Source organism: Rattus norvegicus, chromosome 9 (assembly GCF_036323735.1).
Source record: "Rattus norvegicus strain BN/NHsdMcwi chromosome 9, GRCr8, whole genome shotgun sequence".
Classification (NCBI taxonomy): Eukaryota; Metazoa; Chordata; class Mammalia; order Rodentia; family Muridae; genus Rattus; species Rattus norvegicus.
This window is the reverse complement of record NC_086027.1, coordinates 67,837,985-67,863,256: the sequence shown is the minus strand read 5'-3', so window position 1 is coordinate 67,863,256 and position 25,272 is coordinate 67,837,985. Positions and strand designations below refer to the sequence as shown.

General features: G+C 45.2%; 1 protein-coding gene and 1 long non-coding RNA gene across 9 annotated transcripts in view; one reads left to right on the top strand and one right to left on the bottom strand.

Moving 5' to 3' along the window:
• The window catches only part of Trak2 (trafficking kinesin protein 2), a 67,107-nt gene extending 46,530 nt beyond the window's left edge, over positions 1-20,577 (top strand). For 4 of the 8 annotated variants that reach the window (XM_063266622.1, XM_063266621.1, XM_063266620.1 and 1 more), the window contains 11 exons: positions 217-426; positions 936-1,014; positions 2,739-2,869; positions 3,275-3,349; positions 6,291-6,428; positions 9,709-9,785; positions 10,119-10,319; positions 11,688-11,986; positions 12,978-13,244; positions 15,073-15,178; positions 16,996-20,577. In XM_063266622.1, the coding sequence (XP_063122692.1) occupies positions 217-426; positions 936-1,014; positions 2,739-2,869; positions 3,275-3,349; positions 6,291-6,428; positions 9,709-9,785; positions 10,119-10,319; positions 11,688-11,986; positions 12,978-13,244; positions 15,073-15,178; positions 16,996-17,674 (2,262 nt within the window). In that variant the 3' untranslated portion in view covers positions 17,675-20,577. Of the gene's footprint in view, positions 1-216; positions 484-935; positions 1,015-2,738; positions 2,870-3,274; positions 3,350-6,290; positions 6,429-9,708; positions 9,786-10,118; positions 10,320-11,687; positions 11,987-12,977; positions 13,245-15,072; positions 15,179-16,995 lie in introns of all 8 variants that reach the window. The other 4 variants (XM_017596256.3, XM_008767072.3, XM_063266623.1 and 1 more) reach the window with 3 other exon arrangements.
• Positions 115-24,965, bottom strand: LOC120094796 (uncharacterized). Its single transcript, XR_005489496.2, has 2 exons — positions 24,609-24,965; positions 115-964 (listed from the first exon to the last, which is right to left on the bottom strand). It is a non-coding gene; the product is annotated as an uncharacterized LOC120094796 (long non-coding RNA).
• Between the last annotated feature and the right edge of the window lie 307 nt (positions 24,966-25,272).

Here is a 25,272-nt window from a genome sequence, read left to right as displayed (position 1 = left end):
ATATATGACTTTCTTTGTACGTGCTCCAGAAAAAGGTGTATCTGTTGAGTTACTGGCCTAAATGGAGAGCTTAGGAGACAATATGCATGTTGTTTCTCTCTTTACACACTTGTCTAGCATCTGATGGGAAACTTTAATGGTGAAAAACAATTGCTCCATGAATTAGGACCTATATCACATAAAAAGTGTGTGGAATGTTCTGATCACTCTGTGCAGGTCAATCAGCTGCAGCACGAGCTGTCCAAGAAAGAGGAGCTGCTCCGAATCGTCTCCATCGCCTCAGAGGAGAGTGAGACGGATTCCAGCTGTTCCACACCCCTCCGGTTCAATGAGTCCTTCAGCTTATCTCAAGGCCTGCTGCAGCTGGACATGATGCACGAGAAGCTCAAGGAGCTGGAAGAAGAGAACATGGCCCTTCGGTCCAAGGTGCACCTCGCTTTCCTTTCCTTCAGCGCTGTTTGGTCAGGTCTGGGTAACACTGAGGTGAGACACAGCAGAGCATTGCCTCCATGCCTTCCATTTTCCCCTGGGGCTTGCTGAGAATGCATAGGACGTTGACAGATAAAATAGCAGCAGCAGAGCATGTATCTGTGTAGTTAACAAAACCAAGTTTGAGGAGAATCATGTCAGAAAATTACAAATTTCTTTGGGTTTGTAAAGTGATGTGACTCAAGCAGGTGGCACCTTAGCTGAGGCTAGAGGTCATCAAACGGGGAGATGTGTGAGCAGGCGTGTGCAAAGGCCCTGTGCCGAGGGAAGGGAGAGGTCTTTGTCTATCACACCTTTCCTGTTTCTTATTTTGTAAGAGATTAAACCTTTGTTTCTTTTTAAGCAATGAACTTCATTCTTAAAATGGCAAAGCTTTTTTTCGTAGCGTTTACTTCAAATTCATTAAGAAGTGTTGTCACATGGGTTGTTTTTTTCTCCCACTGAAGGCTTGTCACATCAAGACAGAAACATTTACCTATGAAGAGAAGGAACAAAAGCTCATCAATGACTGTGTTAATGAACTCCGTAAGTAGTAACATACTGTGCTGGGGGAGGGCAGTTTGGTGGGCCATCTCCACCTCCTCAGACCTGTGGTCTCACTAGATCCAGGGCTAATAGTTGCTGTCTTGGTCTGCTCTTGCATCCCTGTAACAAAGTACCGGCTGCTGGGTTACTTACAAACTGAAGCAGCCGTCTGCCTCACAGTTCTGTAGCTGGGGGCTCCAAGCATCATAATGATGGAGAAACAGAAGGACACTGGCATTATGGAGAAGCAGCCAAACCCACGATACAGCTTGCAGTTTAGGGAACTGGGCCCCTTAGAGAGACCGACAGTGTCGATCCTCTCTGAAGACAGCACCCAAGGACCAGAATCCCCTGCTAAGCTGTACTATAAAGCCTCCTCCTCACCTCAGCACCACCACTGGGCACCAAGCTTCACCAGAGATTAAGTTTCCAACCAAACTTTGAGGATCGAAGTTTCAGTTACTGAAAATCAGAATATCACATTGTGTCCACAACCCTAATTAAGACACATATGTTTCTAAGATACTTATCTGCTATCTACCGTAATCACTAAGTAAAGGCCTGGATTTCTATAAATTAGCTGTAGCATCTTAGAAAGAGAAACCAAAGCTCTCATTTGGTTTGCAGGAATAGTCAGGGAGAGGATTCATTATACTGAAATCAGAAAGCTCCAAAGTGATGAGCATTCACTAAGCGTTGTCAAGGCTGTGTTGTTAAGGGATGTATTTCATTTTTCAAGGACTGTGAACTAAAAAAAAGGGGGTTTTTTTGGGGTTGGGGATTTAGCTCAGTGGTAGAGCGCTTGCCTAGGAAGCGCAAGGCTCTGGGTTCGGTCCCCAGCTCCGAAAAAAAGAACCAAAAAAAAAAGGTTTGTTTTTTTTTTTTTAAATGATGGAAAGAGATTGTTAAATCACTCTGTAAATATATAGCCTTTTATGCTGACAATAATGTCCCATTAGCTCATTTTAGTGTAGGCCTCAAAATGGGGTACCTTGATCACTAGCATATTAGTGACCCAGAAGGAACGCACCTAACTCCTTCCCACTTCATCACCCACCTTCTCCGTCTTATCGGAGAATCGAGTGTCCCGGGAGCTCTGCCGTCCCTTCCGTTCTTAGCTGCCACCCTCTGATAGGGGGAGGATGTCTGGTAGTTTAAAAAGTGAAAAGTAGCTTTTCTGTTTATGTCTGGATGTGACGTTTGCTATATGAAATAAAGATCCCCCCCATCCAGTTCTAAGGGTTCTGCTTTAGATCTGTATGCACTGGGACACTGCTATGGCTTAGTGGCTGTGTCTGAACGTCTGTCCACAGAACTTCTCAGAAGCTTCCTCACTTCTGCCCTAGACCGGGCAGTTGCCTTCTAGGTTTCCTGTTAGACCTGCTAAAGTTGATTTTCACTGCTGGTGCAGTTTTATTTATGTCCCCAGAGTGTTCTTAATGGCACACTTGGAGAGATGCATGATGAAGCTAGCTAGCTCTCCCTTGAGCCTTTCATGAAGATTGTCACAAAAATGGTTTTCATGAAGAAAACGCTTAAATCAGCTCCTTAGCATTTGCCGTTTTAAGTAATCTCTCTCGTTAGCAGCATCCTCTCCAGTTCAGCACTAGTTTGTTAATTTTCTATGTTAAACAGGTTTTCTCATAGCCATCCAGTGCTTGTGATAAATTAGTGTCTGCTGATTCTACCTTTCTGCTGGTTCTAAATGTCCCTTCTCTCCCCAGGTGAGACCAATGCACAGATGTCCAGAATGACTGAAGAGCTGTCGGGAAAGAGCGATGAGCTGCTTCGGTACCAAGAAGAGATCTCTTCCCTGCTGTCTCAGATCGTAGACCTTCAGCACAAACTGAAAGAAGTGGGTCCACTCACTCTCAGCCCAGACTCCTGAGCACCGTCCTGCGCACTGCCTTCTCAGTGCTGCACACTGAGTACACGGGCTCCTCCCCTTTAAATAGTTCCCTCCGTTCCTTCTCAGCGTGGCTCCTCTGCTGGGACATCACAAAGAACTTTCAAGGCTGTATTTATTTTGCAAAAATATCAGATTTTCCTGAGAAGGTTGTGATGTCAATGCTGAATGTCTGGCCCATACCCTCTGAACACATGTACTTTTAACTATCACTCTTAGTCGACTGGTGATGGGCTCCCTGCTGTAAGCTAAGACTGTACCCCACTTAGACACTGGTAGTGTGTGTCTGAAGGGAAGAGGTAGTTACACCCCCTGGGAGGGAGTGCCTCACATGTCCCTCTTGTGTGTTGTCAGCATGTGATCGAGAAGGAAGAACTGAGACTTCACCTGCAGGCGTCCAAAGATGCCCAGCGACAGCTGACGATGGAGGTAAGGAACAATTCCTTTCTCTCCATAGTGCAGGAGGGGAATAAGGAGTTTGTCCTTACTTTTCTCTGTAAAAAGTAAAAACTGCCAGATTTGGAATACAGTAGCAACAACAAACAGTTGAGATGTATTAAGATCTAAGAAAGCATTTGAAAAGTTTTGTTTCCAAAGCTAGTCATGATAGCCTTCCTCCTGAGTAAGAGAAAACCTTGATTTTCTTTAGGTTTTTTAAATGCTTATATATCATATGTGAAGGACATTACCTCCTGTACCCCCACCTTCGCTGTCCCCTTTGCCCCTCTGTCACATACATGGGCATCTTATGTAGCTATGTAAGAGTGACAAACACAACTGGGAGAAAACAGGCTGTTTTTGAGACTGTTTTAATTCACTCACGTTTGCCTCAAATTTTTATCCATTTTTCTACAAATGATATACCTTTGTTCTAACTTACGGCTGAAATGGATTTTACCCCGTACACCCACATGTTCTTGACTGTGCCTCTGTTTTAGACACTTAGGTTGGTTCTGTAATAGCTGGGGGGCATAGTGTTGTGATACTGGGGAGCAAGTATCTGATACGCTGGCTTGGGGTGTGCTGGTAGGTGCACGGGACAGACAGCAGGGTCATATGGTAGGTCTGGCTTTGGTTTTTGAGGAGCTTCCATGGTGAGTTCCACATAGATGGACGACTGGCTTGCCTTTCTGCCCTCACTGCCGAAGGGTTCACTTTGCCCACCTCCTTACCAGCCCTCATCTGACTGAACATTTCTCATGTGTTTATTGGCCATTTGGGTTTCCTGTTTTGAGGTCTGTTTGTTCCTTAGCTCCTGTGTTGATCAGCTGCCTAGTTTCTTGTCTTGGCCTTAGTCGTGCATTGTAGACATTAGCCCTTTGTTAGCTCACACCGGGCAAGGATTGTCTCCCATTCCATAGCTATCTGCTCACTGATTAACTACTTCCTTTGTGTGCAGACGCCCTCTGCTCACATGAAGTCCTATCTTTATCTCCTGAGCAGCTGTGGTCCCATTCAAGAAGTCCTTGCCTGTGCCTCTTACTAGAAGACTTTTCCACATTTTTCCCTTGAACAGTCTCAGAGACTCAGGTCATGTTCATGTTTTGCTTGTTTTGGAGTTGATTTCTGTGCAGCGTGAGAGATGGGATCCTGTCCTAGTCTTCTACATGTGCAGGCCCAGCTTCCCAGCACCATTTTGTCAGAGAAGCTGTGATTTTTTTTTTTTTTTTTCGGAGCTGGGGACCGAACCCAGGGCCTTGCGCTTCCTAGGCAAGCGCTCTACCACTGAGCTAACTCCCCAGCCCCAGAAGCTGTGATTTTTGTGACTTGTTGTTGTTGTTGTTGTTGTTGTTGTTGTTGTTGTTGTTGTTGTTGCTAACTATGTACTTTTGGCATCTTTCACAAATAAAGTGGCTATAATTATGTGCTGGTTTATATCTGGGTCTTCCATTCAATATAGGACTTTTTATCAACATGTGTTAACTTCCCTAGTAAGATCATTTCGAATAAGTATTTTTCCAAAGTAGCACAATGTTCTTACACTCTGTCTGTGTACTTTAACTCAGTGTCAGTGCAGCATTCATAATAGTCACCTGGAGCAGCAAGTTTTAAGTAGATTCCTAGATGCTATTCTGAGTTTATACTCAGTTGATCAAGTGAGAACTGCATGTACGTTTTACTTTATCTATTTAACTTTGAAACTGAGTTTTCTATGTAGCCTAAGGATAGAATGGAACTCTCTATGTAGCCCAGGCTATCCTCACACTTGGGATCCTTGGCCTCCCCAGTGCTGGTATGCCTCTACACCTCAGCTTAGAATACACATTTTGTTTTAAAAGGATTAGTTAGCATTTACTGAACCTTCCTGTGTGAAGACAGGCCCCAGCCCTGAGTCTCCTCAGCCCTTCAGCCTAGCTTTCTCCAAGACTGGCCGCTTTAAGAGCTTTCCCTCCCCCAGAGCTTTGTAGTAGTCACATTGCGCCTGCTGATGATGGGAGCAGCTCCAGATTCTCAGGGGCAGCGTTTGCTGTGTCTGCATCTGCACAGAGCGCGTCTGCTCAGAGTGCTGTCCACAGCTAACACGGTCGACTGGTGGGCAGAAGCCCCGGTTCCTCTATCTGAAGGAATGTCTTATACCAGCTTTTCCAACAAAGTTGATGGTGTGGTGAAGCATGTTAGCAGTGTACACACACACACACACACACACACACTGACCCCTCCCTAGTACAAGATGCTTCTGGTATTTCCAGATGCATCAGTGGGTGTGGGTCACACGCCCCATAAGTTTCAGGTCTTCCTCATTCAGGATGGCTTTGCAGCATGGGGAAGAATGGCGGCCTCTGCCAGTCTCTGAAAATGGGAGGAAGGGCAATGCACTGATCCTCAAGTACTGGACACATGCTACATGTGCAGAAATGTCTTCAGTGAAAATGTACTCTGCATTGTATGTTTTTGCCAGATTGTTATAAAAGGTTTTCAGACTGGTCAGGGACTGTTTGCTTAACACTCTCAAATTAAATGAGTCACTTTCTAAACTCTTGATCTTGCCTCTTAAAGACCTCAGGGTGAGGTTCATGAGCAAATGATTATCATGCTGAATCTGACTGGTTAGCACTTTTGTATGTCCTCCCGGGTGTTTGGGGCATGAGCCATCAGACACTGAATTGACAGTTCAGTGGTCCCATGCTGCACTTCAGGTTTGAAAGTTGCATCTTTACAGCGCTTGCCCAAGACTTCTCAGACCCCGGCAGCTCAACATGAAGATGCTCTTACTGAGTTTGCTTCAGAGTCTGTTGTTGAAATGATATTCGTACAGTCTGCCGGGCCCTCGATAAAACCAATACCCCTTCAAAGTGCCTTTTCCTTGGTATTTATGGTAGCCAGGGTTGTCTGGAGCGGTAATAAAGTGTCCTCCTTTTGTCTCTGTCAGCTTCACGAGTTACAGGACAGAAACATGGAGTGCCTGGGAATGTTACATGAGTCTCAAGAAGAAATAAAAGAGCTTCGGAACAAAGCCGGCCCTTCCGCTCATCTCTGCTTCTCCCAGGCTTACGGGGTTTTTGCAGGGGTAAGAGATAATGCAAACCACCATGTTTCTAAAAGAAGAAAAGAAAGGAAGTTCAGGTTCTACTTTCCAGAGTGTGACTTGTCAGATAGCTAGAACAGACAGAACACGCTTTGCTCTTGTTAGAGCAAGGTATGTGCACCTCTGGAGTTTTGAGACATCACTGTATGCAGCAGGCCGGCCTCCAGCTTGCCACTGTGTAGCACAGACTGACCAGCCTGTGTCGTACAGTGTGTGCCCATGCGCATGTGTGTATGTGTTAACCGTTAGTTTCTTTCTTTCCTTTCCTGGTCGCTCTTCCTGCTGACCTGTTCCTTATGCTCCTCTTCAGTAATGAACTTTTTCACATCTCCCCTTCCTTCCCTGTCATAGCTGATGAGGACAGAACTGTCTAGACTGCACCTTTACCTTACCCTAGACCATATGCTTGGGTTTTTGTTTTTTAACACTATTTTTTTGCCACTGGAGGGAGTTGAACTCACGACCTGTGCATGCTGGGCAGGGGCTCTGCAGCTTATCACATCATCATCTTTTCTTTCATTTTTAATTTTGAAATATTTTGGAACTTAGAATAAAATTCCAAATAGTAGTACAAAGAATGTTTATGTACCCTTCATGTACATTCCTTGTTTTTTTGTTTTTTGTTTTTTGTTTTTTTCGGAGCTGGCGTCCGAACCCAGGGCCTTGCGCTTGCTAGGCAAGTGCTCTACCACTGAGCTAAATCCCCAACCCCACATTCCTTGTTTTTTAACATAATATATTTGTTCTTTCCTCTCGGTGTTTTTTGTTTGTTTGTTTGGTTCATTGTTTGTGTTTTCCCAAACTGTTCTATAGCAAGCTGCAGATCTCCCTATTATCCCTTAGTGCTTACTAAAGGCAGACACAGTGCCTAGTGCAGAGAACGGTGTGCCTGAGCAGTGGCACTACACCCGTCTGTCATCAGGGAGTTGACTCAGTACACACTGTCGTCTCATCCACAGAGCTCTCTCAGGTTTTCCTGCTTCTCCCAACAATGCCTCTTATTCTACTACTTGTAAACTATGGTTCGTGTGTATTTCCTCATTTATATAGTCACTCATTCATTTATTTTAGAAGTGTCTTTCTACACTACCCAGGCTAGCTCCAACCTCCTAGGCTCACGTGATCCTCTTGCCTTAGCTCCTGACTACTTGAGATTTCATGTGCAGGCCACTGCACCCTGCTCCAGAAATGTCCTTTGAAGGATATATTTGGGGGCAAACAAGATGACTCCGTGGGTAAAAGGCCTTTGCAGCACAAACCTGGAGATTTGAGTTCAATCCCCAGAACCCACATGTCTTAATTAGGGTTTTACTGCTATGAACAGACACCATGACCAAGGCAACTCTTTTTTTTTTTTTTAAAGATTTACTTATTTATTTATTATATGTAAGTACACTGTAGCTATCTTCAGACACACCAGAAGAGGGCATTGGATCTCATTACAGATGGCTGTGAGCCACCATGTGGTTGCTGGGAATTGAACTCAGGACCTCTGGAAGAGCAGTCAGTGCCCTTAACCGCTGAGCCATCTCTCCAGCCCCCAAGGCAACTCTTATAAGGACAATGTTTAATTGGGGCTGGCTTACAGGTTCAGAGGTTCAGTCCATTATCATCAAGGTGGGAGCATGGGAGCATCCAGGCAGGCGTGGTGCAGGGGAGCTGAGAGTTCTACATCTTGTTCCAGAGGCAAACAGAAGACTGGCTTCCAGGGCTGGGACGAGGGTCTAAAGCCCATGCCTACCACTCCTCCAACAAGGCCACACCTCCTAATAGTGCCACTTCCTGGGCCAACCATATTCAAACCATCACACCACATAAAACTGGAAGGAAAGAGCTAATTCCACAGGGTTCCTCTGACTTCCACACACACTTACATATACAGACAAAAAATAAATAATTAAATATTAAAAAACAAACAAACAGGATACCTTTGGTATGTGCGTAACTTCAGTGTGAAGTAATGTTATGTTATTTCACCCAGCACACTCATCGTATTGTCAGTGTTTACTAACTGTGAATTTTTGGTTAAAATGTTACCTGCCTGTTTTATTTACCCTTGAGGGTTAATATGTTATTAATGAACTACCTGTGAGTGAAAGCTAACAGATAATACATTAACCAAGTGATCAAGGGTAAATGTCTTCATGGAACTTTCAGCCGTTGGTTTCAGCTCCTCCCAGGTTCTTTGGTAATTTCTGTGGTGACTACTGTTCTAGTTGCTGTGATACGGTTCTCTGACAAAAAAGCAACTTGTAAGAAAGAGTTCGTTTTATCTCATGATTCTAGGTCTGCAAGTCTGTTGTGGGAAGTCAAGTCAGGAACTTAAAACCTCTGCTCGTATCACATCCACAGTCAGGAACAGAGAAAAATGAAGGATGCGCCCTCTCTTGCTTTCTTGCTTGCTTGCGCTCAGCTCAGTTTATACAGTTCAGACCCCCCTGGCCTTGGGAATGGAGCTGCCCACAGTGGGCTGGGGATTCTTCAGTTAACTTAATTGAAACAGTACCCCTACAGACATGCCACAGGCCAACCCAACATAGACAGTTGCTCATTGAGTCTCTTTTTCCAGATGTTCTAGACTGGGCCAAGTTGACAGTTAAAGCTAATCATTTCCAAGTAGCAGTTTTCTAATTCCATCCTTTTTTCTTAAGTATTTACTAATGGCCTTTGACTAAGCTTTTCTGACACATTTATTTGTTTAGTCAGTGTGAAGCATGGGTTGTTATTTACTCAGTGGATTATAAGCCATTTTTATTGTTTATTTTGAGTCTCAAGTTGTCCCAGATAGAACCAATAGGATCTCCTTCATGCAAATTTTGTTCTTTTTTATCCCAGCCCAGGAGTCAGCCATTTCTCCAAGGAGCTTTGGTGACTTTGAGACTTTGAGAAATGACATTCTGAGTCCCAAGACCTGGTTGCAGATGTGCCAATTGCCACTAAAGTATCATGGCTTCTGTACTTTCTCAGATGGTCAAGTCAGGGCATGTATATGTTTCATACATGCCCCTATGTATATATCCATTCCTCCATCTGTGTATCTATAGATGTTAAAAATCAGGCCAGAACCAGCCATCCTCGGTCCACCCCGCTGAGAGCCATGCTGGTTGAGCCCTCATCTCTGAGCAGATCATCAAACTTACATATGAAACAGCACAGAACTACAGCATGACAAGAAGAGGCCTTGGTCTGCAGCCTGTCCGACGTGCTGCTCTGTGTGCTGACACACAATATCACTTTACTAATCCTGAACCCCTTTCCTTAGGAGTCACTGGCAGCTGAGATTGAAGGGACCATGCGTAAAAAGCTGAGTTTGGATGAGGAATCTGTCTTTAAACAAAAGTAAGTCCAGGTCACAAGGGCTGTTGCCGCGCCATCCGAGTAGAAATTTAAAAGCGTCACGCCTGTGTGGTGGAGGCATGGGTGGCAGTGTGAGGCCCTGGGTTTGATCCCTCAGCACTGAGGGAAGGAACCACAGGATGGAGTGATGGCTGCCAGTCAGGAGTGAATCGCTTGCTGTGCAGGTCCTCCTCCCATGGGGGAGCTCTCCTTGTACCAAAGTTACTTTCTCAATTTCCCCAAATGAGAGTTCTCGGGATGGATTTATGTCTGGTTCTGTGCCTGTGTGTACAGCACTCAGGAGACTGACAGGAGTGGATGCTTCCTTTCTGACAGGGCCCAGCAAAAACGGGTGTTTGATACTGTCAAGGTTGCCAACGACACACGGGGCCGCTCTGTCACATTCCCAGTCCTGCTGCCCATCCCAGGCTCCAACCGTTCAAGTGTCATCATGACAGCAAAGCCCTTTGAGTCCGGTGTTCAGCAAACAGAGGACAAAACACTCCCGAACCAAGGGAGCAGCACAGAGGTTCCAGGGTAAGGTGGGGGGTGGGGGGAGGGCTGCATTCCTTACCGTGCTAGCATACCAGATTCCAGTACTCAGACCCCAGCATCCCTCCACACTGTCCAGAAGGTTCCGCAGCCGGCAGTTCTCACTGCATTCTGATGCCTACATCATGCCACAGTGCTGTTAGGAGAGTGTGTGCATTCACTTGCAATGTTTCTTCTACATCAATTCTAAAAGACTTCTCAATTTCATTGCTGAAAAGTGGGGAGGAAGTGCATCAAAGACCTATGAGAAGGCAGTCTTTTGAAATTTATAATCCTTGCTTTCTTTCAGATACACTGCATTTTCGGGGATGTTTGTGGCTCCAAAATGAAATGTTTTCACGCCTTTCTCAGAGACAGTTGCTTGCTTGTTCCTTCCTTCCTTCCTTCCTTCCTTCCTTCCTTCCTTCCTTCCTTCCTTCCTCCTTCCCTCATTTATTTATTTCTCTCAATTATTATTGTTGTTGTTTGTTTGTTTTCAGGTAGGGTGTTTTCCTATACATCCCAGGCTGCCATCAAAATCGTGATTCCCCTGCCTCAGTCTCCTGAGTGCTGGGATTACGGGCATGAGCCACCACACTCTACCCATATTTTCATGATAAAGAAACATGTAATAGTCTATAGCTAGCTTTGTCTTCATTCACAGTTATATAAAGCAATGGTACCTCTTGCTCTCAGTGACCTGTGCTAATACTTACTGTGGGAGTCCCTGACCTGAACATAAAAGTAGACACACCTGCAGCTTCGTATTTAAATGAGGAGGGGAAATTAGCAAGCACAACATAACATATTTTACTTTCTAGGGGTAATTGGAAATGATGTGTGTCGTAGGGTTCCTATTCCTGCACAGACGTCATGACCAAGAAGCAAGCTGGGGAGGAAAGGGTTTATTCAGCTTACACTTCCACATTGCTGTTCATCACCAAAGGAAGTCAGGACTAGAGCTCAAGCAGGTCAGGAAGCAAGAGCTGACACAGAGGCCATGGAGGGATGTTTCTTGCTGGCTTGGTTTCCTCTGGCTTGCTCAGCTTGCTTTCTTGTAGAACCCAGGACCACCATCTCAGGGATGGCACAGTTCACAATGGGCTGGGCCCTCTCCCCTTGATCACTAGTTGAGAAAATGCCTTACAGCTGGGTCTCATGGAGGCATCTCCTCAAGGGAGGCTCCTTTCTCTGATAACTCCATCTTGTGTCAGTTGACACACAAAACCAGCCAGCACAATACGTTACAGTTACTGTTGTGTTAACAGTATTGTTGATGATTATGTTGTTGTTTTAATGTCCAGCACTGTAGAAGGGAGAGGTCTAGACTATTCACAGTCTACAGTCTCATCATTGAATATGATTGTCCCACAGGAACTCTCATCCCAGGGACCCCCCAGGACTCCCTGAAGATAGTGACCTGGCTACAGCATTGCATCGCCTTAGCCTGAGAAGACAGAACTACCTAAGTGAGAAGCAGTTCTTCGCTGAAGAATGGGAACGGAAGCTCCAGATTCTGGCTGAGCAGGAGGAAGAAGTTAGCAGCTGTGAGGCCCTCACGGAGAACCTTGCCTCATTCTGCACTGACCAGTCAGAGACCACGGAGCTCGGCAGTGCCGGCTGCCTTCGAGGCTTCATGCCAGAAAAGTTACAGATTGTCAAGCCCCTAGAAGGTAACAGCTTTTAGACGCTGTGTGAATGTTAGATGTCTTCCTAAAGTAGAAGCCTGTGTTCAGATGTCACCCTGTGCACAGGCTGTCTGTCTGTGCTGTGGTGCCACGTAGCAGACAGTGAGTGAGTGATGAGACCTGAGTCACCAAGTCTTCAGCCTTCGTTCTTTCCTGGAGTTTTAGCATCGGTGGAAGAGGGAAGTAGGAAGGCCCTCATCCGGACTTTTGCCAGGGATCCCATTGATAGCAGTCGTGTGGTAGGACCAACAGGCTGCGATGAATGAAGAGGAGCAACGGGAGGAATGCCCCTGCTGTAGAGGCACACAGTTATACATCTGTGCTCCTTTCTCCTTCAGTTCAGGTTTACCTAAAGCACAACTTAAATTCAAAATAAATACCTGATTTATGGGATAATAATGGTTCACATGTGACTCTAATGCTGTGCTTAAAAGTTCCTTTCAAAGCAAGAGTGCAAGCAGACCCCTGTAGACTCCTGCCTTGCTCCAGCGTTGGTTAGAGTTGCTGACTTCAGGAGAGGCACAAAGGGACATGTTCTCCACTCTGTCACCCGAGCAAGCAGAAGCACAAGGAAACCCAAGGGATTTCCACCTGAGTGCCTGGTGTCCGCCTCCGAGTTCATCGGCTACGCTGGGTGGATACTGGGTTTGCCACCTGGGAGGGCGCAGCCTGTCCCTGAGTGGGCGGCCTCCATCCTGCCTGAGCAGCCTGGGTCCTGTTTAAAAATCTTAGGGTTTTTTTTCTCCCCTTCTTTAGATGTCCCTTTGAAGATCGTCTTTTGAAATAGAAAAGTTATTGCTCAGACAATCCATGTCATGTCAGTTTTCTACAGGGAACTTAAATTTACAAATTTTAAAAGATGTCAAAACCAACTCAGTGTCTCTGTCATTTCTGTTGTTGCTCACATAATTCTAGCTTCCCCAAGGCTGAGGGTTTGTGGGAAGTGTAAAGCGTGCCTGTTCTCTTCCCTGTTCAGGATCACAGACGCTACATCATTGGCAGCAGCTTGCTCAACCAAACTTGGGAACCATCCTTGATCCACGCCCAGGCGTCATCACTAAAGGCTTCACGCAGATGCCCAAGGATGCCGTCTATCACATCTCGGATTTGGAGGAGGATGAAGAAGTGGGGATCACTTTTCAGGTTCAGCAGCCTCTTCAACTGGAGCAGAAGCCTGCACCACCCCCGCCAGTAACGGGTATCTTCCTGCCGCCCATGACCTCAGCAGGGGGACCAGTCTCAGGTGAGAGGAGGTGCAGTTGAATATGGCCGTGCACCCAGTACATTGCATTGTCCTGCTGTGGTTATCAGCTACCCCTGCACAGTCTCACTGGAGCTTACCCATTAGTGGAGATAAAACAGTACAAACCCACAGCACTGCTGATGTTCCCAATTCCCCCCTCTCCTACCAGCCTGCAGGAGTAATTAGGCAGAGCGAGAGGTCGGGTCAGTCAGTGGTTTGAAAGCCTTTTTGTCTCAGGGTCCTTGATGCTCTTAAAAGTCTCTGAGAATCTCAGGTTTGTCTATATAGGTTATGTCTAACTAATTAAGTTAGACTAAAAACTGAGAACTTATTAAAAAAATTAACCCATTTAAAAATAAAAGTTGTTATGCAAATACTGGTTTCTGAAAAACAACAGTGTTGGATATAGTAAGAAAATGGTTTTGTTTTACAATATTGCAAGTCTCTAATTTCTGACTTAATTGAAGATTCTCATTATAAAATAACTTCTGCATTCAGTCTGATGCAATGTTTTATACGAAAAATGTGAGAAAATACACTCTCAGATGCATGTGGTAGAAAAGGGGAAAGTATTTTAATCGCCTTTTCGAGAACCGTGGGTGCTGTTTGAATCAGATGAGAACTGGGCAGTGGTAGTCACAGCAGTGTGGAGCCCGGTCAGTGCATTTCTCATGTGTGTTTCCATGAAAATGTGCCTGTCCTCTTGGAACGTTTGCCCTGCATGGTTGGTGACCTGCCTTGCTTGTTAAGACAGTTACACAAATACCCGGATGTTGACACTTTCCATCACATGGCGTATTAGTGTCACTACCAATTCCATCAGCATGAAAGGCTGTAAATATTAGGACGTTTCCAAGCTCTTAGCGGTTTTCTAAAACTGACTTTCACTTGAAGCTTATGTTTGTCATTGGCAGGAAATATTCACAGCTTTTTTTCCCCCAAGAAAGTGCCTGCCAGATTCCCAAGTCTGAATAATTATAGCTTGTGCATTATTTTACTTTTGAGTAAATAATGTTCCCTGATACAGTTTCAACTTAGTTGCACAAATGCTTTTCTGTGGGCAACTGCTGTTTGTATCGACTGCAGGGGCTCTTAGCGGCCACTTCCCACTCCCACGTGTGCCTAGTAAAAAGAATCATGACATCATGATAACTCTTTTATCAAGGACCTTCTTTAATAAATTTGGCTTTGGAAAAATACTGTGAATGTGTAAGAGTGAAGAATGCAGGTCTAGGCTGGTGTCACTGCCTTGGTTGGTGCTAAAGAGACAGTTTTATCCACCTGCATACAAATCTCAACCCTGTCAAGTAATAACAACGACAACAAAGTGAGAGAGGCCTCGTGTTCGCATCACTGTGAAGTGTTCTAGAGTCTGCACGGTACTCTTAAGAACTAGGGGAATAGGGGGGTTGGGGATTTAGCTCAGTGGTAGAGCGCTTGCCTAGCAAGTGCAAGGCCCTGGGTTCGGTCCCCAGCCCCCAAAAAAAAGAAAAAAGAGGGAAAAAAAAAAAAGAACTAGGAATAGTTTGACCTGGGGCTTACATAACTAGAACTTAATTTTTTAATGTGTTTTTCGGTGGCTTTTTCTCTCATTTCTAAGCTATTTTTACTCCCTTTATTTGTAATATTAAAGTCCTGAAATTTCAGTTGTACACTAATCAGTTAATAGTAGTGTATTCTTTGTATTTCATTTCCAGATTTAGGAACTTTCTACTACAAAAGGCAATCGATAAATGCTGTATTGCTAACAAAATAATGAGCCTTTTATGTTGTTAATTAACCCAGTCTTTCATTCTGTGTTTGGCTTTCTAAACATCTCTTATTTCAGTTGCAACTTCGAACCCAGGAAAGTGTCTCTCATTCACGAACTCAACATTCACCTTCACCACCTGCAGGATCTTACACCCCTCTGACATCACTCAGGTCACCCCTAGGTAAGAGGGCCTGGGCCGTCAGGCGCTTCCACAAGTCTTGTTTGTAAACCACCTTCAGTTTTAATCAGTATTCGGTGACTATTTGTCTTTAGGATATTTTGACATTGTATTTTCTCATTTGATCGTAACTCTTTAAAGTAGGCAGAGTATGCTGATAAAATGAAGGATTGAGGCACAGCAGCTTACGGTGACAGCTAACACAAAAAACCCGCCTGAGGCTGTTTGTACCCAAACTGAGCCAGGCTGCAAGGTGTGAGCTGCCACACTCCTCTCAAGACCTCCATCCTTAATGTTGTTCAAGTTCAGGTGATTCCAGATCCTTCCAAGGCCAGCGCTTCACTACCAAGACTCACATGGTTATAAAGATCTAGACAGATCCTTTGTTTACTGACCTGGGTCTCCAACCAGCTTGTCTTCTTCCTCCATTCCTTATTTTGCCTTCAGTTTCTGACAGTGAGCTTGGAATTCTGCCCCCAAAAAACTTGCAAGCATCAGTTTCCAAAGTTGTCATCAGGTCTTTGCTGTCACCCTTGTGGTAGAGCTCCAGCCTCCACATCAATGCCTCAAGTCCCAAGCCCCATCCTAAGCACCGAGTTGCTCTTTACAGCATGGCCAGCCCTCGCTCCATGACTGTCAAGCTCACCAACTCCATGCAGAGATGTTTCTGAGGTAGGACAGCAGCTGTCAAGGCCAAGTATTGACACAGACTTCACTTCCTGAACCATATTGAGGCTGGTTCTAGCCTGCAATTCAGAATCTGAGGTGGTATTCAGGGACACTTTGGTCTTTGAAGGGAAAGTATAATCAAAAATAAAAAAGAAAGATGATGCAGGGGCAAGCAGGTGGTAAGAGTGTGGTGGGCAGAAGAGTAAAACCCAGCATGAGAGTCCTAGTGGGGAGACTATCCCTGAGGCGACTATCCCTGGAGTTTGAGTCTGTAACCTCTAGCTGCCAACAAGGGGAGAAATAAGGTGGCGATTCAAGCAAATGAAGAGGGAAGCAATCAGACCACGGTGGTACCCAGTCAGGATCCCAGTAGAGGCCCTCGTGAACGCACTTGTAGGTCTTCTACATTTGTTAGACGCCAACAGAAGCCTTAGACTTCTTAAAGGGACTCTTTGGTAGGAACACAGCTGGGAGGGCAAGTTCAGCCAGGAGGTGGGAGAAAGACCAGAGGTTCCCAGCTGAGCTTTGACCAGAGTCAGACTCTGAGTGCTGTTCTCCTTGAACAGCTTAGTGCTCTGGAAGGTTATTGCTTAATTTATTAATTTTATACTTGTCTTTAGTTCATAATCTTTAAAAGTCTTGATACTGTGATGTATGATCACTTTGTACCACTGAAAATGCATTATATCCTGTAACCTTTGTTCACAGAGGAAAGCTGGCAAAAAGCCCTTCCGTTCCATATGTGACCATATGTGATTTATGTAGGTTTTTTGTTCTTTTGGTTTGTTTTGGTGGGTTTTTTTTTGTTTGTTTTTGGGTTTTTTGTTTTGTTTTGTTTTGTTTTTTTGTGGTCCTAACTGTCAAATAAGAAATAAGATTTAATAGATGTCAGAGCTTTTCATTATTTTAACGTCCGCCTGTGGCGTTGTCTAGCGCTGGCACTGCTTACCAGTTAGGCATTTACTACTTTTCAGTGAAACAAAGTTGGAAAGTCTGCCCTTAAGAGCGCACCTGGCTGGTCATCCTTGAACGCTGAGTGTCAGCTGGTGTCTGTTTTTTTTTTTTTTTTTTTTTTTTTTTCGGAGCTGAGGACCGAACCCAGGGCCTTGTCAGCTGGTGTCTGACTGAGCACTCTCCCACCTTTCTTCCAGCTCTGGTTTCCCATCACTGTCCTGTGGAAGCAGTGCGGGCAGTGCATCCAACACGGCTGTGAACTCTCCTGCTGCGTCCTACAGACTGAGCATTGGTGAATCCATCACAAACCGGCGCGACTCCACCATAACGTTCAGTAGCACGAGGAGCTTAGCCAAACTCCTGCAGGAGCGAGGCATCTCCGCCAAAGTGTACCACAGCCCAGCTTCAGAAAACCCCCTTCTACAGCTTCGCCCCAAGGCCCTGGCCACCCCTTCCACACCACCAAATTCCCCGTCGCAGTCACCATGTTCCTCCCCCGTGCCCTTTGAACCCCGTGTCCATGTCTCCGAGAATTTCTTGGCTTCCAGACCAGCTGAAACATTCCTGCAAGAAATGTATGGCTTGAGACCTTCAAGGGCCCCTCCTGATGTTGGCCAGCTGAAGATGAACTTGGTGGACAGGCTGAAGAGGCTGGGAATAGCCAGGGTGGTCAAGACCCCTGTTCCCCGGGAGAATGGGAAAAGCCGAGAGGCAGAAATGGGTCTTCAAAAACCAGACTCTGCTGTCTATTTAAATTCTGGTGGCAGTTTATTGGGTGGACTGAGGAGGAATCAGAGTCTCCCAGTCATGATGGGTAGCTTTGGAGCCCCAGTTTGCACAACCTCGCCCAAAATGGGTATCCTGAAGGAAGACTGAGGGGTCCACATTAACTGACCTCGTAAATAAATTAGCACATGAAGGATAGATGCACTGAGAATTGGGACCGGCCTAACTTGAGAGAAAAGGGATGTTGTAGAAGGATTGTGAATGTGGAGAGGGCGTAGTGAGGGATAGAGCGTTTGGAAGAGGTCTTTGAGGATGGAGTCTAGTAACGTGGGGACTAGTGAGTAATTTGGAGACAGAAATGGAAGAAAGGGCTAGTTGTTCCTTTAGCTACATTTTTCTTGCCTTGAAAACAAGTGAATAGAGAAATAAACCAAATTCTATCGAAACGTGACAGTAATACCGAAGTGCTGGCACCTTGTCTCTAGAGAACACAAGCAGGAAGCGCCTGCCTACGAAGGAAACCCGGGGCAGCCCAGGCTGTTGCTGGGAGGAGGCTGTTCCGGAGAGTTGGTGCATGCGCAGAGTGGTGTGAGCCGAGCCTGTGGGAGATGCCTTCCCTGCTGGTCCCTGATCAAATGCATCCATCCAATGGTGCACTCTCAGCGTTAGCAAAATAAGGAATTTTATCTTGTCCTTTACATCAGAAATGGAGACTTTCTTATCCGGGGACTTTGGGGCACGGAGAACCCAAACACCACCCAGATAGATCCCTTTGTATTTGTGATTATTAGAACTTCAGTTTTTTTTAAGCTTGTATTTTTGTACAACACAACAAAAAAAAAATAACAATGTGATTGGGCTTGGAGGGATTTAAGAGGAAAATAAGGGTAAATTGAAATTAAAAACTTTTTTAGACTATTTCTTCTGGACAACATGGTGGCCCAGGAATGCAAACATTATTGCCTGTTTCTCCGTTTTCCTTGGAGGCCAGAGGGTTTAAACCAGAAGTGCAATCAGGCAGTAGGCAGTAAATTATGTTGTATATTTATATATTTAAATTTTTTAAGAAAAGTTAGTTGTAACTAACTTTATCCAAAGTGTGCTATGCATATTTTTAATGAAAGATGACATGTATTTGCACAAAAATTCTCAGGCACATAAAATTATAAACTGGAGTAAAACCCAGGTGCTTGCTTTGAGAGTGTGTTTTTGTTGGATTTTGTTGTTTTCCTTGTATCCACTAAAGCATCTGCCTCTCTCTTGGTATTTGCAATAGAGACGGGTCTAGTTCATGGGACAGCTAAGCTTTCCCCTCTGTTTCTTCTTTAAGAAGCTGAAGAGCAAGTGAGGCCTGAAGCTGGCTTTCGGCATTCAGCCCGAGCTGCAGGCCTCAGGCTGGCGATGAGCAGAGCTGTGCCCTGAGGTGGTCACAGTCTGCCTCTGCTTTGTCTCCTCGGGGAGATGAGGTGGGACTGCTCATTTTGTTTGTCAAGGCAGAGAGTCTTTTACTTGGTCCTCTTGGTGCTTAACTTGGAAATAATTTGCTTGCAAGAAATTGTTTTCTGCCGGGGAGTTTTGTCTTCCTCTCTTGGCCTCCTCCCCAAGGAGAGATGCACTCAGAGGGTTAGAAAACCCAACATCCACACAATGTTAGGAACACAGTGGATTTTCTATATTTCTAGCATCTTTAATAAACTTTTCTAAATTTCTCAGAAACAAAGGGTGGAGAGATGCCCATCCCTTCGCCCCCCTTGCCCAGTCTAGCTTCTGTCAACAGTTCATCACACGCGTGTATGAAGGACTCCGGGTTAGCCAGTGACCCTGTCTAAAGCAGGCATTAACAAGAATTCTGCTGTTTCAATTTCCTAGATATTCCAACTCATGTTTTAAAAACAGCGTTTGCATTCCTAGTCTATAACTGAGTACCTCCCTCGGCAGAACCTGAAAGCTGTGCCTTGGATCCTGAAGAAAGGCTCTCCCTGTTGCCTGGACATTCACAGCTTCTAAGGAAGGGACAGCACAGAGTAGGGAAGTGTGGGGCGGAGGGGGCAGTAGTGTTCACCAGGTTTACACACGGTACCACTATAGTGAACTAGATTTTCATGGAGTTCTGTGTTGACGATAATTCGGTGCTTTTGTCAGTGCCTAAGTGGCCACTGGAAGCAGAGTTGTGTCTTGGCAGCCAGATGACACGACTGATTAAAGAAAGCCAGACTTGGGTTTTTGAAAATTAAACTGATCTTGATGTTCTGTCAAAACAAATTGTACCCATGCATGCTTGTCTCTAACAGTGAATCCTGTCTTAAAACTGGGTTTTGCTGATTTTCAGTTTTCACTAAAGTTATTTTGGTACAGCCTGAGAACCTGTTATGTGAGACTATCTGCAATATATGACAAGAACTAGAACCTTCAAGTGAGTTCTTTCTCCACAGGATACTGTTCACAGTTTTTGTTTTTCATTCATGTCAGCTGGTGTGTGCGTTCATGCTTGCCTGGGGAAACCCAACTGTTCTCTCCTTCAGGAGTCTCAGTAGTGATCTCTCAGGCACTCCCACGTACCCTGCTACCTATTCAGAGAGTCTCCTTGAGCTCAGAATTAAAACTGCCCTGAATTTTTGAAGACCCCAAACCTTATGTAAATAGCCACTGTTAATTAAGTGGGTTTTGTTTTTTAGGCTTTTGCTTGCCCTTGGTCTGACATAATGATCAGACCCTGTCAGGGTAGGATGTCAGAGGAGGCTCACCCACATTTTACACAGTATTCCAGGTTCCTAGTGCATCATTAGTAGCGGGTGGTTCTCACGTGAGCTTGACCTCTGTAGCCAGGGCTGTCTGTGTGGGGCCTTCTCTGCCATCAGGTGTGTGCTCAGTGCACTGCAGGCATGCACACCAGTCCACTGCCACGTGTGGCCCCAGCATGGGGTCCTGGGGGCTCCAGGAAAACATTATCCTGTCATATCGCCAATAGCTCTTTATGCGCTTCCTTTGCTTCATCAATTGTAAATCAGATAATAAATTGTAAATCAGACAATAAACACAAGAGGCTTCTTAAATTGTCCTGTGTCTCCCTGTGATTTTTGTTTCAGTCCTACACAAACCAGTGTAGAGTCTTTATGTTGTGTTTTATGAGAAAACATCCTGTATTTTGTTGAACTAATACCAAAAAAACATTGACAGTCAAGTAGTAAGCGGATCCAGTATTTTGTAGATTTTTTGTTTAGTAATATGGGATGAAGTTGAGGGTCAGACAGTTTTCAGGAGTCAGTTCTTGACTTCGACCACGTGGCTTTTGGGTAAGGAATTGAGGTGGTCAGGCTAGGCAATGAGTGCCTTTGTAAGGTAAAGTTTTAAAGTTGCCCCCCTAGACACAAAGTTTAGAGCAGAAGAAAGAAACCGGTTAGGCCCTAGAATTGTATGTTCCAGGAAGCCCCTCCTAGGGCTATAGAATAGGTAATTACATCTGCTGGTTCAACAGCTTTCTCTCAGAAACTAGCTGACCAGGAAGTTACATTAGAATCTTAGAGAACAATCCTGAGAAGCAGGAAGCAGCTTCTCCCAGGAACTAGTGGACCATAAAGTTAAACAATCTTGAGAAACAGAGAGTTTCTCCTTGTGATTTTTCACTGGTCTTCTCCACACTTTCCAATGACGCCATCCCTGCCTCCTCGGGTTGTGGTTTCTCCCTTTAAATACCCTTTCTCCCAGCCTCTCGGGGTCAAACTCCACTGTCCCTGCGTGGGATATGAGTCTCGACTCCAGTGCACTGGTTCCTATCGATAAACCTCATGTGATTACAGCAAGGATGGTCTTGTGTGAGTTCTTGAGGTGTCGCGTCATCCTGAGACTTGAGTGAGGGTCTCCCCGCTCCGGGGGTCTTTCACCTTTCCCGCCGAGCCCCCTGCCAGCCCTCATAGTATTTCTAGAGCAAGACTATACCATGAACATATTCCACAGTAGCTCCATTCCAAAACCACACCAGCCAACGACGAAACCATTGCTACACACAGAGTCAATGTAGAAAGATTCAGAATGTGAAGCAGTTCTTTCCAATAGTTCGCACATTTCCGATGGCTACTTAGAAATTATTTCTAAGTATAGGAATCAATAGAAAAGATCTTTCAATATCTTTGTTTCTCCCTTACAAGTTTGTTTTTTTATTGTTTGTAGTACTGGGGTTGATTTAGAGCCCCGCTCGTATACAGCCAAGCGCTCCAACACTGAGCCATGTCTACTCCCAGCACTAGGGAGGCAGAGGCAGGCGGATCTCTGAGTTCAAGGCCAGGCTTGTCCTCAATTTCCACAACAGCTAGGATTGTGTTTCTCCCCACTACCCCAAGGAACCCTGTCTCAAAAACAAACAATATATCCTCTCCCGTATTTTTTAAGAACCCTGTCCACACTGGATTGTGGTGATTTTGAGAATGAAGTTGTTGCAGGATATTTGATCACTGGACCCCGAAGTCGTTTTTTACTGTGTTACTTGTGTGGCTTATTCCTAGCACACACCTTTAATCCAAGAGCTTTCTGCTTGAATATTGTAAACAGGATTAAATAAAGTCAACCACAGGTCAAGAGGTGGAGCCGTCAGTGGACAGGGCATGAACATGGGATTATTAAGAATTAAACAGAGTGGGGTTGGGGATTTAGCTCAGTGGTAGAGCGCTTGTCTAGGAAGCGCAAGGCCCTGGGTTCGGTCCCCAGCTCCAAAAAAAAGAAAAAGAAAAAAAAAAGAATTAAACAGAGTAAGAGGGAGTCAGGAAGACGGATAGAGACACACACAGGAAGTAGGAGGGAGGAGCAGTTTGAAGAGGATATTTTGGAGGTGACCTAAGAAGTGAGGGGTCCTGCTAGGACATGGGCTGAGGAGAAAGGTCAGCGGGTGCTTTCTTTGCCCCTCTGGGCCAGCAGCCTTTACCACAGCATCTGGCTCCTGAGTCTTCTCTGGGAAAATCGGACGATTGAGATTTTGACACCTCAAAGTATGAAACTCTACTTCTCTGTGTGTGTTGAGACAGGGTTTCTGCCCTGGCTGGCTTGAAACTTGCTTTGCAGGCCATACTGGCCTCAAACTCTCAGAGATCCCTCAGGGTTGCTAGGAATAAAGGCATGCACCACCACGCTGGGCTGAAACTCTACTTTTTGACATAGATGTTGGTAACATTCTCAGTATCTTTGTGTTTTCTTTGACAAATACGTATTAGTCAACATTCACGCATCCAAAAAACCCAACAAGATTGGAGGCTTTGAGTGCCACCTCGGTTTCTGTCTTTGCTGTATTAAGTTTGACATATGCTAGATTTTGTTTTCTCATTGTTTTATATTCTGAAGGGCCAAATGCCATGTTTTCAAATGTCTAAATACGGGCTGGCAAGTGGTGTTACCAGCAATAGCTAAATTTTTTTTCCAGCATGCAAAGTGCTCCAGGGAACGAGGTGTTAGTGAAAAATGCATAAACTCAAAAGAAATATTATTTCACAAAACTTAATTTTTTGTTATTTCACTGAAATCACTAAATTGTTAAAGAAAAAAAAATTTTTTTCCGGAGCTGAGGACTGAACCCAGGGCCTTGCACTTGCTAGGCAAGCACTCTACCACTGAGCTAAATCCCCAACCCCTAAAGAAGAAATTTTAACACCACTTTCAGACATTATAATAGGTCAGAAATTTTAGCAAGTGCTGTTAGAAATTAAAGCATCAAAAGAAGAAAAAAATGGGACACTTTCCTTTTGCAGAGTTTTATACAACTCCCCTTCCTCTGCACTGCCTTTGGCCACCCCAGTCCCTCCTGTGCTCTCAAGCAGTCTCTGTCACCAACCTGCCTGCTGGCAACACAGTGCACAAACCCTCAAGAGCCTGAACTCTGTCAGCTTTCCTCTGTCCGTCGGAAGCCTGCCTGTGTTGTGTCAGGAATGAGGTGGAAGAGAGGGAGAAGGGTGAAACCCCACTGGTCCCTCTGGGGGTGATCACAGAAGCGCGAGCTGTAACACTTCTGTGGCTCCTTGGTTGGAACATGTCGGGAATGGCCCAATGAGTCCAAGGGGACAGCATCCTAAAGTCAGGAAGCAGCCAACAGCAGAGAACACTGCCTTCCTCAATGGGGTCAGTTCTCCAAGTCAGCAAATACATTGACACTTTAAATGCAAAGCTCCTCACATGTGCCACCTCATGAGGGCAGCAACAGCACACAAACCATGTGCAAGCCAAGGCTGATAAGCAGCTGATGTTAAGATGTTAAGATGTGTTCCCTCCATGCCTTGAGGAAAGACTCCGTGAATGCTACTTCCCCTTGAAAGCCTTCACTTCAGCCCCTCTGCAGTTTAGGAGCTGACAAAAGTGTAACCGTATTAAGGCTGGAGTGGGGGTGGGGGGCTGGGGGTGGCAGAGGAGGGTACTGACATCCCAATATGGTATTAGTGCTGGGCGTGTAACTCAGTGGGTGACACAGTCTGCTGCTTCTTTCTGACCATCATGAGGAAACACTGAAGTAGTGCTAACAGTTCAATGCTTGAGGCAAGCGGCTGCGGTTCCCTTCACCATCTATTGTCCTCGGTGTCTCCATTTTTAGCCACTGCTCACTCAGAACTCAATGGCATAGCAGAAGCCAGCTATCAGGCCTGTGACTGAGTCCTCTCACAGACTGACCACACTGCCTCCAGACTGTCTTCTTACACGTTGCTATCCCCTACCTGTTCACCCACTCCCGCAATCAACCACTCAATCTGTTTCTAGACCTTCTCTGAACTTATGGGACTTTTAATAAATTCTCCAGTAGACATCACCAGTTAGTTAGGTGTCCCCTTGGTGCCTCAGCACATCTAAACGCAGTCTCTCCCCAAATCTGTTCATCCCCAACATACTCCTCCTATCAGTGGATGGCACTAACAGCAATTCTGTCACTGGAGCTGGAGACCCAGACTTTCAGTGCCTCTCCTTCCCTTTCTCCCACATCCCAGCCTGGGTTGCCTTCTGATCATCCCCACTGCTGGCCCACATCTAAGACTCATCAGGCTTCTGAGGTATTTCTATGTGGTTTCTCTGTCTCCTACCATCACCCCTCCACCTTGGTCACCATGATTTATCTTACCTGTCAATCTAGTCAGATTCCTTCTCTGGTTAAAGTTCTTGAGTCTCTTAACATTTGTGGAGTTGTTGTTTGTCTGCCGACCTTTCGGCTCTGCTGAGCACAGGCCTGGGGTGCTGCCCCCACGCCTAGCCACAGGCCAGAGGGTGCACGCAGCTTGTGAACTTCCAGCTTTTGTCAGCTATGAGGTGTGGACCATCTCAGGACAGGAAGTCAGTCTAACGATTTACAATCAGTCTCGATTTATAAAAGAAAAACAGAACGATAAACAATAGGGTATTGTTTGGGAACCTTCAGTATCAGCCGTGTGTCTTTTAGGGAGTTGCAGTAAAATAAAAAGAGCACTAAAAAAGTTTTGGTAGTTTTGTCTTTTTTGTTTTGCTTTATTTGACAAGATCAACTTTGCTTAGAGGAAAAAACTGAACCCACAGGGAGCTGAAAATTGGCTCCTTTCTGTGGACGCCACAGGTCTCAAAGGCTGAGCTTCAAAGAAGGAAATGCCCCCTGTAGAGTCCTAGGTTTCAGAGAAAACAGAGGAAGTTAAAAACAACTACAAAATCCCAGGACTATGGCCACGAGTGAGTCTATTCTAGAAATTAAGCTTCTGTGATCTCATGTCTGATACTGAAGTAAAAATCTTGTATGAATTCCCTGCCCTTGAGAATGG